This window comes from Oreochromis aureus, linkage group 9, assembly GCF_013358895.1.
Source record: "Oreochromis aureus strain Israel breed Guangdong linkage group 9, ZZ_aureus, whole genome shotgun sequence".
In the NCBI taxonomy this organism is placed as follows: Eukaryota; Metazoa; Chordata; class Actinopteri; order Cichliformes; family Cichlidae; genus Oreochromis; species Oreochromis aureus.
The window spans coordinates 14,076,119-14,089,803 of NC_052950.1; the positions used below are offsets into that span (position 1 = coordinate 14,076,119).

A 13,685-nucleotide genomic window follows, 5' to 3' on the forward strand; every position below is an offset into this window, starting at 1 on the left:
TTGAAAAACCCCACCTCAAGCGCCGACGTGCTTTGCGCGAGCTTTACGCGGATGGAGTGAAAATAATTGACAATAAACACATATCGTATGCCCCCGAAAAAGTGAAGGCGGCTTGTGCAGGAGTCGAAGCTGTCACATCATCAATGATACATTTCAGTCCGGAGGGTTTCGTTTGAAGCTTTGCAGTCGCTGACAGCTGTTTCGACCCGGGGGGGGGAAAATGGAGCATATCCGAACGCCAAAGGTAGCTAACGTTTCTTGCTAATTGCAAATGGATGGGATACAGTCGGCAGCTGGGCCTTGTCTGTTTGCGATTTTGTTGGAAGGCTCGAGTGAGGCTCCGTTTTCTGGCCATCAGTGTTCAGAGTGAATTTGTGTGAATCGACGTTATAGCGTGACGGCTAGTAGGTGTCGCCAACGACTCCCAGTGTCAGCAGACGTGACGAGCATCAATGAGCCGTTTGTTTTTCCCGTTCATCAGGCAGATCGGCTTCCTCTATCTAATTTTACTACTTGCACGCTCTGCTATTTGTTGCGACAGATATCCACTGTCAGTACAGCCATTGAATTAAGTGTGATTGAAGAAGCAAAGAGAAGCCGGGCCATATCCAGCACAGACACGCAGGGCTGACTTGGACTGTACGTCAAATAGGGCCATCACAGTTTTATCATCGGCATAAAACGCCAAACAGTGAGCTCACTGCCCGGGCTAAATCACTCCAGATAGACCAGATTAAAAGGAAAGCAACCAGCTGAAAAAGGCGAGAGTCGAGGAGTGCTGCAGTACAAGTTTAGCCCTGCCAGGCCTGTACTGCTAGAAAATATACTGCTGTGTGTGTGCGCGCAAAAGAGCTGATCTCTTTAACCCTTAAATCATTGATCCTTTCAAATCTAATCTACAGCCATTCAAAAACAACCAACAACAGCCAACAGTCCTAGTACATATAACCTTTGTAATCTTCATAATTCTTTTTAGTCTGCCACATGGTGGCTGGGTGTGCTTAATGTTATCTAACGTCTGTGTTTTTGATCATGTTAGGAAGCAGTATGACACGATTCTTGAGGTTCAAGGACAATTGTGTTATTTGTCGGTGGGGAAAAAATAAAGAAATGCTGAGATCTGGTATGGAAACAGACGGGGAACACCCATGCAGAATGGGTGTTCCCCGTCTGTCTCCACACCTTTCAGTGGTTTGTCTGGTTTAAAAGTCGGAGGAGATTATTATTTGATGTTATAGTGTTGAAAACAAGCTGCTTGTTGTAACAATCTGGGTGGTTTAAGTTGCATAGGCACGTAACAGAATGAAACACAAATCCCAACATTAACTTCCCTATAAGATGGTATGAGGTGGTCTCTGTCCTCCCTCTCTCTTCCCTTTCTCTCTAACCTGCTCATTTATTCTCATGCAGACACACACACAAACACACACACACACTCAGCTGACTTCCTGTATGTTCCAAGAAGCTGACTTATGACAGAGCCGCGACCCGCAGGTTGCTGAGCGACCTAGAGAGGCTTGATCGTTTCATCATATCTCAGCAAACGGAAACAAAGTGGAGGATGTCTGAGTCAACCAGAAACAGCTAATGTGATGAATCATGGATTCGGACAGGTAGTGCTAACAGCACTGCACAGTCCAAAAATCAGTGACTTTCCAAATGCACTTTGGCTATAGAGTGAAGGTGGCAGGAGCTTTTATTTTGATATGTCTTGTCTCTGTGATGCAACAGTGCAGAGCAAAGTCCAATGGTGATATTGTTTGGGTTTGTTTTATATTGTTGTGACACCAGTCTCATAAAGATCTTTAGTAACGTTTTAAAAAGATTGTGCTGTATAAAACTGCTTTCATTCATTTATTTATTTTTTTTCTAGGATGAAAACCAGAAGCACATTAAAGGTTTTTTTTAAAACCTGTTATAGCTATTAGACCTAAGCCTTCTTCCTGTGTGAAAACTCGTGACTTGAGTAAATATATAACTCACTATATCTGCTATATCTGCATTTATGTGGTATTAGTGTTAAAAGTTGCTACACTTTCACTGTTGCAGCTATTGAATATAAATTTTCAAGAAGGAAGTAAAAACAAAATGAACTGTGTTTGACTTTAAGCTAGATAGGATTGTTTAATTAAGAGGCAGGTGGTTTATTTATTAAGGCAGTGGCAGCAAATGTCACTTGTGACTGCACTTATTAAAATTAAACTGGCAGCTGATAGTGAGGGCCAGGTGGCCAGGATTAATTGGTGTGCTAGCCGGAACTGGTGCCAGTAATTTTTCTGTCAGGTGTCAACCCTGCTCACAAGATGCCGTCTCTTGTAGTCTCAGTGTATCCAGCAAGAGAAGCAAAGGGTGCTCCTGATTATTTAGATATTACCACTATGTACATCTGTTTTTGCAGGTGGAGCAGGTGCGGCTGTTGGATCGCTTCAGCAACAAATCCATTCACGGCACTCTGTACCTCACAGCCACGCATCTCATCTTTGTGGAGAGCAACTCTAACAACTCGGCCTCTGCTGGACAGGAGGTCTGGGTGAGTAGTTTTTGTGCCAACTATGCTGCCCATTAATGCAGGTTTCAGAGTGCTTGCATATGGATGTCACCTCAGCAAATGCACTGTTGTGCAGAGGCAGGAGGATAGCAAGTGCTCACAGAACTTTTACCTCCTGTTGCCAGTTTTCTGTAAATTGATGGTGCAGTTTCACGCAAACCAAGTGTGCTCTTTAGACAATTTGGTCCTCTTTTTAGTCTACTAATAAATATTTATTACCCTGCAAAATGTTTTTATGTTTTTCACTCCTGCTACACTCCCTAGGCTCTGTGAAGGTTTGCTCTATGTGTGTGGTTTAAAACCCCACCTTTCTAGGCTTTGTGTCTAGGGGTGTAATTCTTGCTGGGGTTCAAATCCCGGACAAGCCCCCAATTGTTACAACCTCTATGTGTGTGACATAATAATAAATTAGGTGTGTCTAACTCTGTATCAGCGGTGTAAAGTGGTGCATGGATGAGCTGGCAAGTGTATGAGACCTGGTGTGCAAGGAAAAAACAAGTTAAGATAACCCAATGAAAGAACCAAACGAGGATGCAGAGGCATGAAGACAGCACATGCACCATCACAGGACTGGAGTAAAGTGCCAACGGGAGTGGAGACCGGCAAGACCTAGAGAGGTAGGGTCTTAAATAGCATCTCCTGAATCTCCACCCAGGCAACTCCTGGAACCCAAAAACCACACATATGCAGAGCAAACCTGCACGAAGGCCTGGGGCCATAACAACTCCATCGCTGAAGAAACCAGTGCAGTGCAATATTGCCGTTGGCTGGTGGCAAAGTGATTCCTGTAGGTGCCAAGACCTGGGTGGCATATCTTTTGAGCTCCCAAATCAAAACCAGAGGAATATATGCAAATGAAAGGCAAAACATATAGAAACTGGAAGTTCTGCCATACAAAGAACCATTAATGTGACCACTACAGGGAAGCCTGCAACCAGACAGTTTGTTTGCATGCGATTTGGGAAGGAGAGAAAGATTATGAAAGCTAATGTGTGGTAAGAGGAAGAGATAGCGTTTCAAAATGTGCACACATAGTATTTGTGCCTGTGTGTGTTTTTCTTCCTGCCCCTGAAAGAGGATCGCTGTCAGCGCACTGTAAGAACTAGGTTATAAACATCTAGCAGCAGCGTTCTGGTTTGCTGATGGACTTATTTGTGCTGCAGTAGCGGCAAAGCGGTGGTGTTGGGTTATGCGAGAATTATGGGCGCATGTTGCAATGAGCCTAGAGCAAGCACTGAAGACAAGAGGCTATTTAATATTGAGAAATTAGCTGCAGCAGTTTAGAGCTCATGTGAAGGATTTCAACACATGACTTGCAAGATTTTATTTCCCATATTGAGTTGTGATTTGTCAGAACGACTTCATAGCATCAACTAACCCTGTTTAGTTGGTTTTACATTGTACAACTGGCGTATACATACTTGCTGGAATGGTATTACTTCTGAGTGTGGACAATAGTGTTGCACTGTATGAATCCTGTTTTCTTCTTATTTTTAAGCACTCTAGTATTTAGTGACTGGCCTACATGCCTTGTGCAGCAGAACCTGGGCCGTGACCTCTTTCCCACCATCCTTCCTGTTTTATGTGCATTTGAACATATTTGTTCATTTTTATAGCTGCACTTCCCCTTACTTCCCTATTTGTGTCTGGTTCAGCACTGTGTGTTATAGAGTAATTTCAAAGTAACTGTGTGTGGTGTTTGTGTGTATCATAAAATATTAAACAGCATGTGAGTTACTGCCTTTCTCAACAGCTGGTGAGATCAGCAATTAGCCTGTGTGTGTATGTGCGTGTGCGTGCGTGTCCCACTAGTCATTACCAATGCTGATCCATGTGCATCTTTATGATTTCTCTTGGTTGTGATACTCAAAATGTGCTCATGAATATGGTGATGTGTGGCATCTGACTCTCTTGCCCTCTATACTTCTGTGTGATATTAAAATCATTCATGATTGAGCTGAGCTTTTTGTAGCACTCTTCTGTTTAAATGCATGCTCTTGAACCCGATCCCCCCAACTAGATCCCTTTAATATTCCAAATCTTATCCGTTCTTCATTGTTTTCATATTGCAGATAACACTCTCACTGTCCACTCGTGTTCAGGTGTTCATTAATGCAAATGTCTAGTCAGCTAATCACAAGGCAGCAGCTCAGTGCATTTTGGCATGTAGGATTGTCAAGGTGGCCGGCTGAAGTTCAAAATGAGCATCAGAATGAGGAAGAAAAGTGATTTAACTGACAATGAATGTGGTTGATGTTGCCAGATGACTGGTCTGAGTATTTCAGAAACTGCTGATCTACTGGGATTTTTCCACACAGCCATCTCTAGGGTTTCCAGAAAATGGTCAGAAAAAGAGAAAATATCCAGTGAGTAGCAGTTTTCTGGGAGAAAATGCTTTGTTGATGCCAGAGATCCCAGAGGAATGGCCAGGCTGCTTTGAGCTGATAGGAAGGCAACAGTATCTCAAATAACTGCTTGTTACAACCAAGCCGTGCAGGAGGGCATCTCTGAATGCACAACATGTGACTTTAAAGCCGCAGCAGCAGAAGACCACACTGGGTACTACTCCTGTCATCCAAGAACAAATAACTGAAGCTACAATTCACACAAGGCCACCAAAATTGTACAACAGAAGACTGAAAAATGTTGGCAGATCTGATGAGTCTGCAGCATTCAGAGGGTAGAGTCAGAATTTGATGGAAACGACATGAAAGCATGAATCCATCCTGCCTTTTATCAGTACTTCAGACTGGTGGTGTCATAATATAAGGCAAACTTTGGTCCCCTTAATACCAACTGGTCTTCATTTAACTCTGCAAGTCTCTAGTAGTTCATTGAGCCTCTTTAAATATGAAACTATTGACTGAACTGAGGTTTCTAAAGAGGAAGGCTTTAATTTTGACATGCGTGTTTTTTAAAGTGTGCATATACAATGAGTATTCCAGAGGTGAAGAAAAAACATTTATATAACACACACAAAATATATTAGTATATGTGTATGTTTTGTAAAATATATAAACAGCACCAGGCTTTATTAACAATACGCTAATGTCATTGTTGGATAGTGTACTTTGTTCAAATTAGTTTATATCGATCCAGCCACTGTAAATCACCAGCCTCTCTTTTCATCTCTTTTTTTGCCTCTTCTTTCCTTGTCTGCAGATTTTGCACCATCATATAGCCTCTGTGGAGAAGCTGTCCCTGACCACCTCCGGCTGTCCACTGGTAATTCAGTGTCGCAACTTCAGGGTGGTTAATTTTGTTATACAGAGAGAAAGAGACTGCCACGACGTCTACAGCTCACTGCTTCGTCTTCTACGGCCAGGTCGGCTTCACTTTGTGCCCGGATGATCTGTTCGCTTTGGGCATTTCTCCAATCCACTTAATGCCTAAACAGAGATACGTTAACATATTAAATAGTGCTTTCTCATCTGTCTGCGTTTAATGGGTTTCTCCCTGGTTTTCTTCTCTGCGCAGTATGCTACGATGAGCTTTATGCTTTCTCCTACAACCCCAAACAAAATGACCAGCAGCGAGAGGAAGGATGGCAGCTCATAGACTTGGGGGCAGAGTTTGAGAGGATGGGCGTCCCCTGTGACCAATGGCAGCTCACTGATGTGAACAGGGACTACAAGGTAGGTAGTAAAATCCAATGACGGGTTTATGAGGGAGGGCGTGTAAAAATTAAATCACAGAAACCAGTTCGACGTTACCACATCTTAAACACAATGTGCACAGTGGTCCAGAAGAGGGTGCTGGAGCTTCACTGTTAGTTAGCTTCAGCTTTAGTGTGATGGACTACAGAGCCTTTGAGTCAAAAGTAAGAATTTATCTGTAAAGAAAGCAGATGCCTGCTCACAGGTAGACTGTATATCATGTGTCTTTATAGATTGTAACATAGTAGCACAAGGCATTCACAAGGTACTGGTGTCTGAACATGGACATTTCCACCTAGATTTCACAATGTGCACGTTACATTATTATACTCCTTAAACATTTTGGGGCTAGAGAGAAAATTCAAGTAGTTCCTGAAATATTAGCAGTCCATTAGGCCTGCATAAATCTTGGTCAGGTTTGTTGCCCATACTTATCTCTACCCTCAACAGCAGTCTTCTTGTATTTTTTTTAAGTACATTTTTTATTTTTATTTTCGTTAATGGATTTTGTTTGTGGCTTTTTTCAGGTGTGTGAGACATATCCACGGGACCTCTATGTTCCTGTCACCGCCAGTAAGCCTATCATTGTGGGGAGCTCCAAGTTCAGAAGCAAAGGACGCTTTCCTGTCCTCACTTATTTCTACCAAGAGAAGAAGGTACTTTAAAACTGTGATCATTTACATGCGTCGATATTTGTCTTTGGTCCAGTTTCTTTATTTAGCTCTCCTTGGTTAGCAAGTTGTTGAGTAGTTATTAAGCAAGATCAGAAGTCCAAATCTTAATATTCCTAAGGCAGCACAAGCAAAATGGAAATGGGATTGCTTAAATTGAAAATGGGGTCAACTCTCTCGGATATATCAAAGTGCAAATATCATGGGAATGAACCAGTGGGATTATATATTAACATGTGCAAAGTTGAAATGCTTGGCCAAAGGTGGATTTACAGCTAAGCTCATAAAATGTCTAACACGGAAAGGCTTTGTACTCCGCTTAACAAATTTACATGACATCTGCTCATTAGATTTTTTTTTTTTTTTTGGGGTGTGTTTGTGTATGGATGGAAATTTTGACCTTTCACTGGCATTAGAAGAAACGTCACCACATCACAGAAATGATTAGTAACCAAAGGTCTGTGAAATTTGGTGGAGTATCGGCACTATTTTTTCTTTCTTTAATTTTCTTGAACAAAATGTCAGCATCAATGGACAAACCTTGCTTCCAAAGCAAGCGAGGGAAAGAACTTCCACACCTGAAATGTGCAGCATATTTTGAATTGTGATTTTCAGGTGAAGCAACATTTAGGTGAGATGAGAAGTTAATGACCTAACATTCTGGGGAATTTTCTTGTGTCAACTAGAAAAACCTGACTTTTAGGGGAAACAGTGTAACTACGCAATGGTATTAACATCTAAGTGGTTACATTTATGGTGTTAGGTTAACCAAAAAATTTAAATGACTAACAAATTCCTGTTGAAATTTGACCCCGTCAGTTTGACATAAATAACTTTATCAAACTTTAGGAGGCTCATTTAGTTGTTCCATTATAGCCAACCATTAGAAGGAAGTAACACAGGCTCAGATGTCCTGTTTTTAAGGTTATATTTAGTTTTGGTTTTTTGATAATTTCTCATTCTTACCAGTGTACTCTCTTCACTCTCTTCACCCTGACAGGCGGCAGTGTGTCGTTGTAGTCAGCCTCTCTCTGGGTTCAGTGCACGATGCCTCGAGGATGAGAGCATGCTGCAGGCCATCAGCAAAGCCAATCACAACAGCCGATTTCTTTATGTCATGGATACCAGGCCGAAGGTAAGGTGGTGACGGTCGGGCAGCTTCTCAGAATAGCAAGTGGTGTTCATTAACTTCAGGTGTTTTAGATTTTAAATTTCTTGTAGGTGTAAATGGGTTCAAAACTAAATGAATGTACTTTTGAAAACAGAGTTCAGAGCTTAAATGTGTTGTTGTCTTTTCTTTTTTCTTTTTTTCTGTCCTGCAGCTGAACGCGCTCGCTAACAGAGCGGCAGGTAAAGGCTACGAGAATGAGGACAACTACTCCAACATCCGCTTCCAGTTTGTTGGCATCGAAAACATCCACGTGATGCGGAGCAGCCTGCAGAAGTTGCTAGAAGGTTAAACATCAAAAAACAAAGAAAATAATTTTTAAAAAAGCTTTTTTTCTTTGTTGTTTTTGTTTTTTTTAAATGAATGTCAGTCAGTGCACAGTTAATCTGAAATTCCTTTGATTTCTCAGTGACTGGGACTCGGTCACTTTCCATGAGTGACTACCTGGTGGGACTAGAGAGTAGTGGCTGGCTTCGGCATATCAAGGCTGTAGTAGATGCTGCCGTCTTTCTCACCAGGGTAAATGTTTTCGGTTTATACTTCTTCTTTAACTGTATTCTTTCTGCTAATCGAAGCTCAGAGATGGGAGCTGATAAAAAGTCATTGTTGTTTTAAAAACCATATTTCTGTGCCATCTGTCTGTTCTCTTAATCCCAGGCGGTGACAGTTGAAGGAGCCAGTGTTTTGGTTCACTGCTCAGATGGATGGGACAGAACCGCCCAGGTCTGCGCCCTAGGGGCGCTGCTCATGGACCCTTACTATCGTACTATTAAAGGCTTTATGGTACCAGCCACAGACACATGAAGTTGATGTGAACATGCAGATATTCAGATGCTCCGTGTTCTCTACTCTTCACTCTTTGTTTTTCTTCTAGGTACTGATAGAGAAAGACTGGATCTCTTTCGGTCACAAGTTTGCAGACAGGTAAGGTTTCAGCTGGAAAACGTTAAGCACTGCATTTGCTCCCGTTCACAGTCGCAAGTTCATATTATTCCATACTTGGACTGTATGCTCTCAGGTGTGACCAACTGGACGGGGATCCGAAAGAAGTGTCTCCTATTTTCACTCAATTCCTCGAGTGCGTCTGGCAGCTGACTGAGCAGTTCCCACAGGTGAGTGGGAGAGTGCGAGCTATGTGAGATTTATTTGCTATGTTTTTTTGCTTTTATTTATCCACAACTCTCCGTTTAGGCATTTGAGTTCAGCGAATGGTTCCTACTGCAGATCCACGAACATGTTCACTCCTGTCAATATGGAAACTTCCTCGGCAACAACCAGAGGCAGAGAGAAGAGTTGCAGTAAGTCAAAACACGGATTTATGTAACTGTTGTCCATTGAAACACTTTCTAATGTCAACTTTGAAATCTATCAATCTGTCAAGACAATCTCTTTAAAAGATCTGTGCGTCAAAGAAGCCACACCTTCGCTGACAGATTTCTTATCACTTAGTTTGCAGATTACAAGAAGTGATAAAAGGCATATAATGCGTAATCCTTCTTTTTAGTAGAAGACAAATAGATTAATTACTATACTGTGAGCTTCTGTATGTGTGTGTGAACCAACGATTGGACTATGTCAATATGCTCCATGTGTCTAACTGCTGTTCTGGGTTGCAGACTAAGAGAGCGGACTCACTCCCTGTGGGCATTTCTAATGAGCGAAAAACAAAACCACCTGAATCCGTTCTACAGCCCTGCGTACTCCGAAGCACATCCTGTGCTCGAGCCCTCCACCCTGCCCTATCATTTCAAGTCAGTACAGCTTGCTCATCTTTTGGTTGCTGCTTATATCTATAAGTAACCCCTAAAGGATCTTATCTACATGTCCAGGTTCTGGAGGAGTATGTACCATCAGTTTGACCGTTCCATGCATCCTCGTCAGTCTATCCTGAAAACCATTTTGACCCTGAAGGAGAACAGTCGCAAGGCAGAGAGCACGCTGCAAGCACTGGAATCTGTGAGCACATTATTGCACATTGTCATATTCCTAAGTTTTAAGCTTGAGCGTAATTTTGAGTATTTAAATGACTGCATGAGTATTTGTATTTTTAATATACAGTATTTAGTAATTACAGTATAGTATTTGTATTTGAGTATTTAGATGCACTGTATGTTTGGAATATGTTTTATATACTTAACTGTTGTATCATTCAGAGGCTGCAGCAGCTTGGTGTAGTCCCGGTTGCAACATCCGACCCCCCTGCACCTCCTCCCACAAGAGATCAGCTCTCAAACTCCCACAGCCTCCCGCCACGTCCCGACTCCCTCATTCTGGGAGCACCCATCAACCACAAAGAAGTGCAGCGTCACGAGGAAGAGAATGAGCAGGAGGAGGTGGGCGAGGAGGCCACTGAGAGCACAGATACAGAGCGGACAGTAGAGGGCAGCAGTGGGACCGAGAGCAGGAAGCAGAGTTATGGAGAACTGGAAGGGACGTATAACAGTGATCTGGTCAAAGAAGAGCCAGCTGTTGTCAGCCTGGAGTTTGGTGTAGCACGTATGACCTGCTAAAACCAAAAAAACAGGGATTGTGGGAGACTGAGGGACATGAGCAACTAAGTAAGAGAGCATACTGAAACTGTGTGTGTGTGTCTGTGTGGGTGTGTGAGAGAGAGAGAGAGAGAGAGAATGGGAAGCTGTTGCTCTGTGTGGATTATGTGCCGATTTACGCATTGGTCCTGAATGGGCTGAATGGATGAAGTTGTGTGTCTGTATAGTCTAAAATCTCTATGGAAAGCCTCATTATTATGTCATATACTGCACTTACAGTGGGAAAAAAAGCTCGTGTTTTTTTTATGAATGTTGAAAAAGCACTATTAAAAAAATTACTGAATCGGGTAAGAAAAATAAATAAATCAAAAAACAAAGAAAAAAATGGCGAGTCTTGTAATTTGTACAGTCATGTTGTGCTTTTTTGAAATACATGGCCTTGATATTCTTCACACGAAAATGCAGAAAATCACAGTTTTGGCTCATGAAATGTTTCTTTTCATCCAAAGGCTGAAATCCAGCCTAATCTGATCATGTTGGTGAGCTGACATTCCTCTGAGCTGAGTGATTTAAAAAAAACAAACAATCCCAGTATACAGAGAAAAAAATTTGTCTGAAACTGTTTGCTGGCAGTTTGTTGGCGTTGTTTCAAAGGAAATGCACATCAGGTGATGTCATGGGCAACAACAGAAGGTTTCAGAGGGGTTTTCCATTATGACCTACCTACGGAGCAAATTTAACACGGAAGTAGATATCACCTGTGCATTTCCACCTTAACTAGACCGCTGTGCGTTGTTGCTCTTCTTGGTGCTTCTGCACTTTTAGTTGGGAAAAGGATGATGAATCATATGTGGGGCAAATACCAAACTTGAATTTGAGTAGGTTTACATAAATGCAGGAAGAACTTTAGCTAGAAAAGCGCCACATCTTGCCAGCATCATTTTTAACTCAAACCCGACACTTTAGAAATGATTAGTTTAGAAATAATAAATAAGCCCAATGAACAGAAACTGTATTGCTGTCAAAACAATGTACAATATTGAATATTTAACAGTCCCCGAAGCTGTCGTTCTCATTGATCCCTTAGTCCTATTTCTCTTCTCACATCGATCAGGTGATCTTTCTTACTAATGCTTACTAATGCTGATTTCCAAATCCTACTGGTTGTATCTGCCATGTCAGTGACTTATTATTTATGACAGATAACCTTGATTAAAGGTCACCGGCACATAAAAACACAGCGTGCATGCAGGGTTAAGTTCTGTGGGTTTGGATAGCTAAATACTGTTAAATTCAAGAATAACCATAAAACTGATTCCCCTAACTTATTTGTGATCTTTCTGCTTGAGAGATTTTGAAGCTCAACAAAAACCATGACATAGTAGTTCTCATAAGTAAAAAGAACTTTCTGCATCTGGCAAGTTTAGTTTCTGTGATGAATCTAAATAAAATGATGTGGAATTATTTATTTATTCATCAGAAAAAATGTCCTTGGGGCTGGATGTTGTCCGACTTTGATTTGTTTTGGGTTAGATTCACTGGAGTTGTGGCAATTCAGCACATTTTTTTTTAGGCTCAGCTTGTTTTGCCACGACTCATTATGTTTTTGTTTTTTTTCCCAAGAACATATTCCATGTTTATTCCTGAATAATCATTATTGGAGCTCAGAAAGGATTTAATCTTGGATTAGATTTAGCATACAAGCAAATGCCCAACAAGAGCAAGATGTAAAACTTGGTTTAAATGAAGTTACACAGAGTTCATGTGTGTATTTGTCTGCCCTGCAAGCTCTTTTTACCCTGCTGTGTTACATCCAGCCAGCCTGCTTCTAAATTCTTTATGGAATTCAGACTAGTAGCTTTTGCAGTGAACTTGTTCCTTCTTAAACGCCACTCAGTCCACAGCCCTCAGATGCTGTAGGACTAAATGTAGCAATAAACTGAGCTCTGTGTTTACTTTCAGAAGCCAATTAGACAAAGTGAGCACTGGCCCTTAGACAAATCAGTGTCTATGAGCAAATAAAGTCCTGATTCAGCTGTAACAACTTGGAATAGAGAGAGGCTGGCAGTGCAACGAGATGTGATGCCGCTTTACTCTAAAGCTCCATAATATATGAACTGGAAGAAGACAGGGCACAATAACTGATGTGTAAAGTGCCTCTATATGAAGATAACTAAAAACAAAAGGGACTTAATCTTCTACTTTAATTCTCTTTTCTTCTCTTCTTAATTTTTGTTCACATTTTCTAACTGATTATTCAAAAAGACCTTAAAGGTGACCGGTTATTTCCATGAATTGCCACTGATGACTTGAATGTGTAAAAGAAGGACTTTGTTTGTGGTTTAAACAAGTAAGAAGTGCAACAACAACACCAAAAAAACCCCCACTGCATTAGAGCGTCAGAGCTTTTATATGACTCAGAGTCCCTTTTTGGAATGTGGATAAATGGGAAATCAGGTTAATCCACAATCAGCTCTAAGTTTTCTCTCTCTCGTGTTAGAATAGTCTTCCTGTAGCCTACTTGCGCATATTACCTTACATTAAACATTGAGAAGTCTATTCCAGAGACAAGCTGCCGAGGGCTCTCCCAGGGCTCTGAATCATTCAGATGAGTAGCTTATTGCAAGCCATTCTGGTAGAACACTTTTCTGGACAAGGAGGAAATGCTGTACTTAGTCAGGGTTAAATAGTCTACATATCGGCAGAGCATATGCTATATACATGAGCACACATGTATGCATGTTGTATGTGCATTTTTTGTTTTTTGGTCTGTGTGGATCTATGGTGTAAAATTGGTTTGCGCCATTGCCCTGTATATAACATCTGACTAAAATCTCTGATGATTGTATTACTGTTAGGACATGAATCTATTTTTATGTATCAGGCAAACACACAAGTGCAGTGTTTCGAACAAGGCAGTGGCAGCCCAGAATATATCAACGGCATTTGTAAATTGACTACAGCACTTGGCTATTTATGCCCTTGTGTAATTTATTACAGCCATTCTCTGTCATATGACACAGCTTCTATGGCCTTTTTCAGTTTTCAAATATAGCCGCCCACCGTACATTTCTGTGTAATTATTTTGATGAATGCATTTGAAATAGGCATGTTTTACAGTGGGCTGTGGTGGTGCCACACAGCTTTTAGCCG

General features: G+C 41.4%; 1 protein-coding gene across 1 annotated transcript; it reads left to right on the forward strand.

Annotated features, from left to right (window-relative positions):
- Positions 1-38: 38 nt before the first annotated feature.
- Positions 39-10,911, forward strand: mtmr6 (myotubularin related protein 6). The gene is made up of 15 exons (XM_031750048.2): positions 39-244; positions 2,399-2,530; positions 5,711-5,873; positions 6,026-6,183; positions 6,732-6,860; positions 7,876-8,010; positions 8,198-8,330; positions 8,453-8,562; positions 8,701-8,826; positions 8,918-8,967; positions 9,062-9,155; positions 9,235-9,341; positions 9,660-9,794; positions 9,873-9,999; positions 10,197-10,911. Exons 1-15 carry the CDS (start codon positions 221-223, stop codon positions 10,551-10,553), a joined length of 1,980 nt encoding a protein of 659 aa, XP_031605908.1. The 5' UTR covers positions 39-220; the 3' UTR covers positions 10,554-10,911.
- Positions 10,912-13,685: the final 2,774 nt, after the last annotated feature.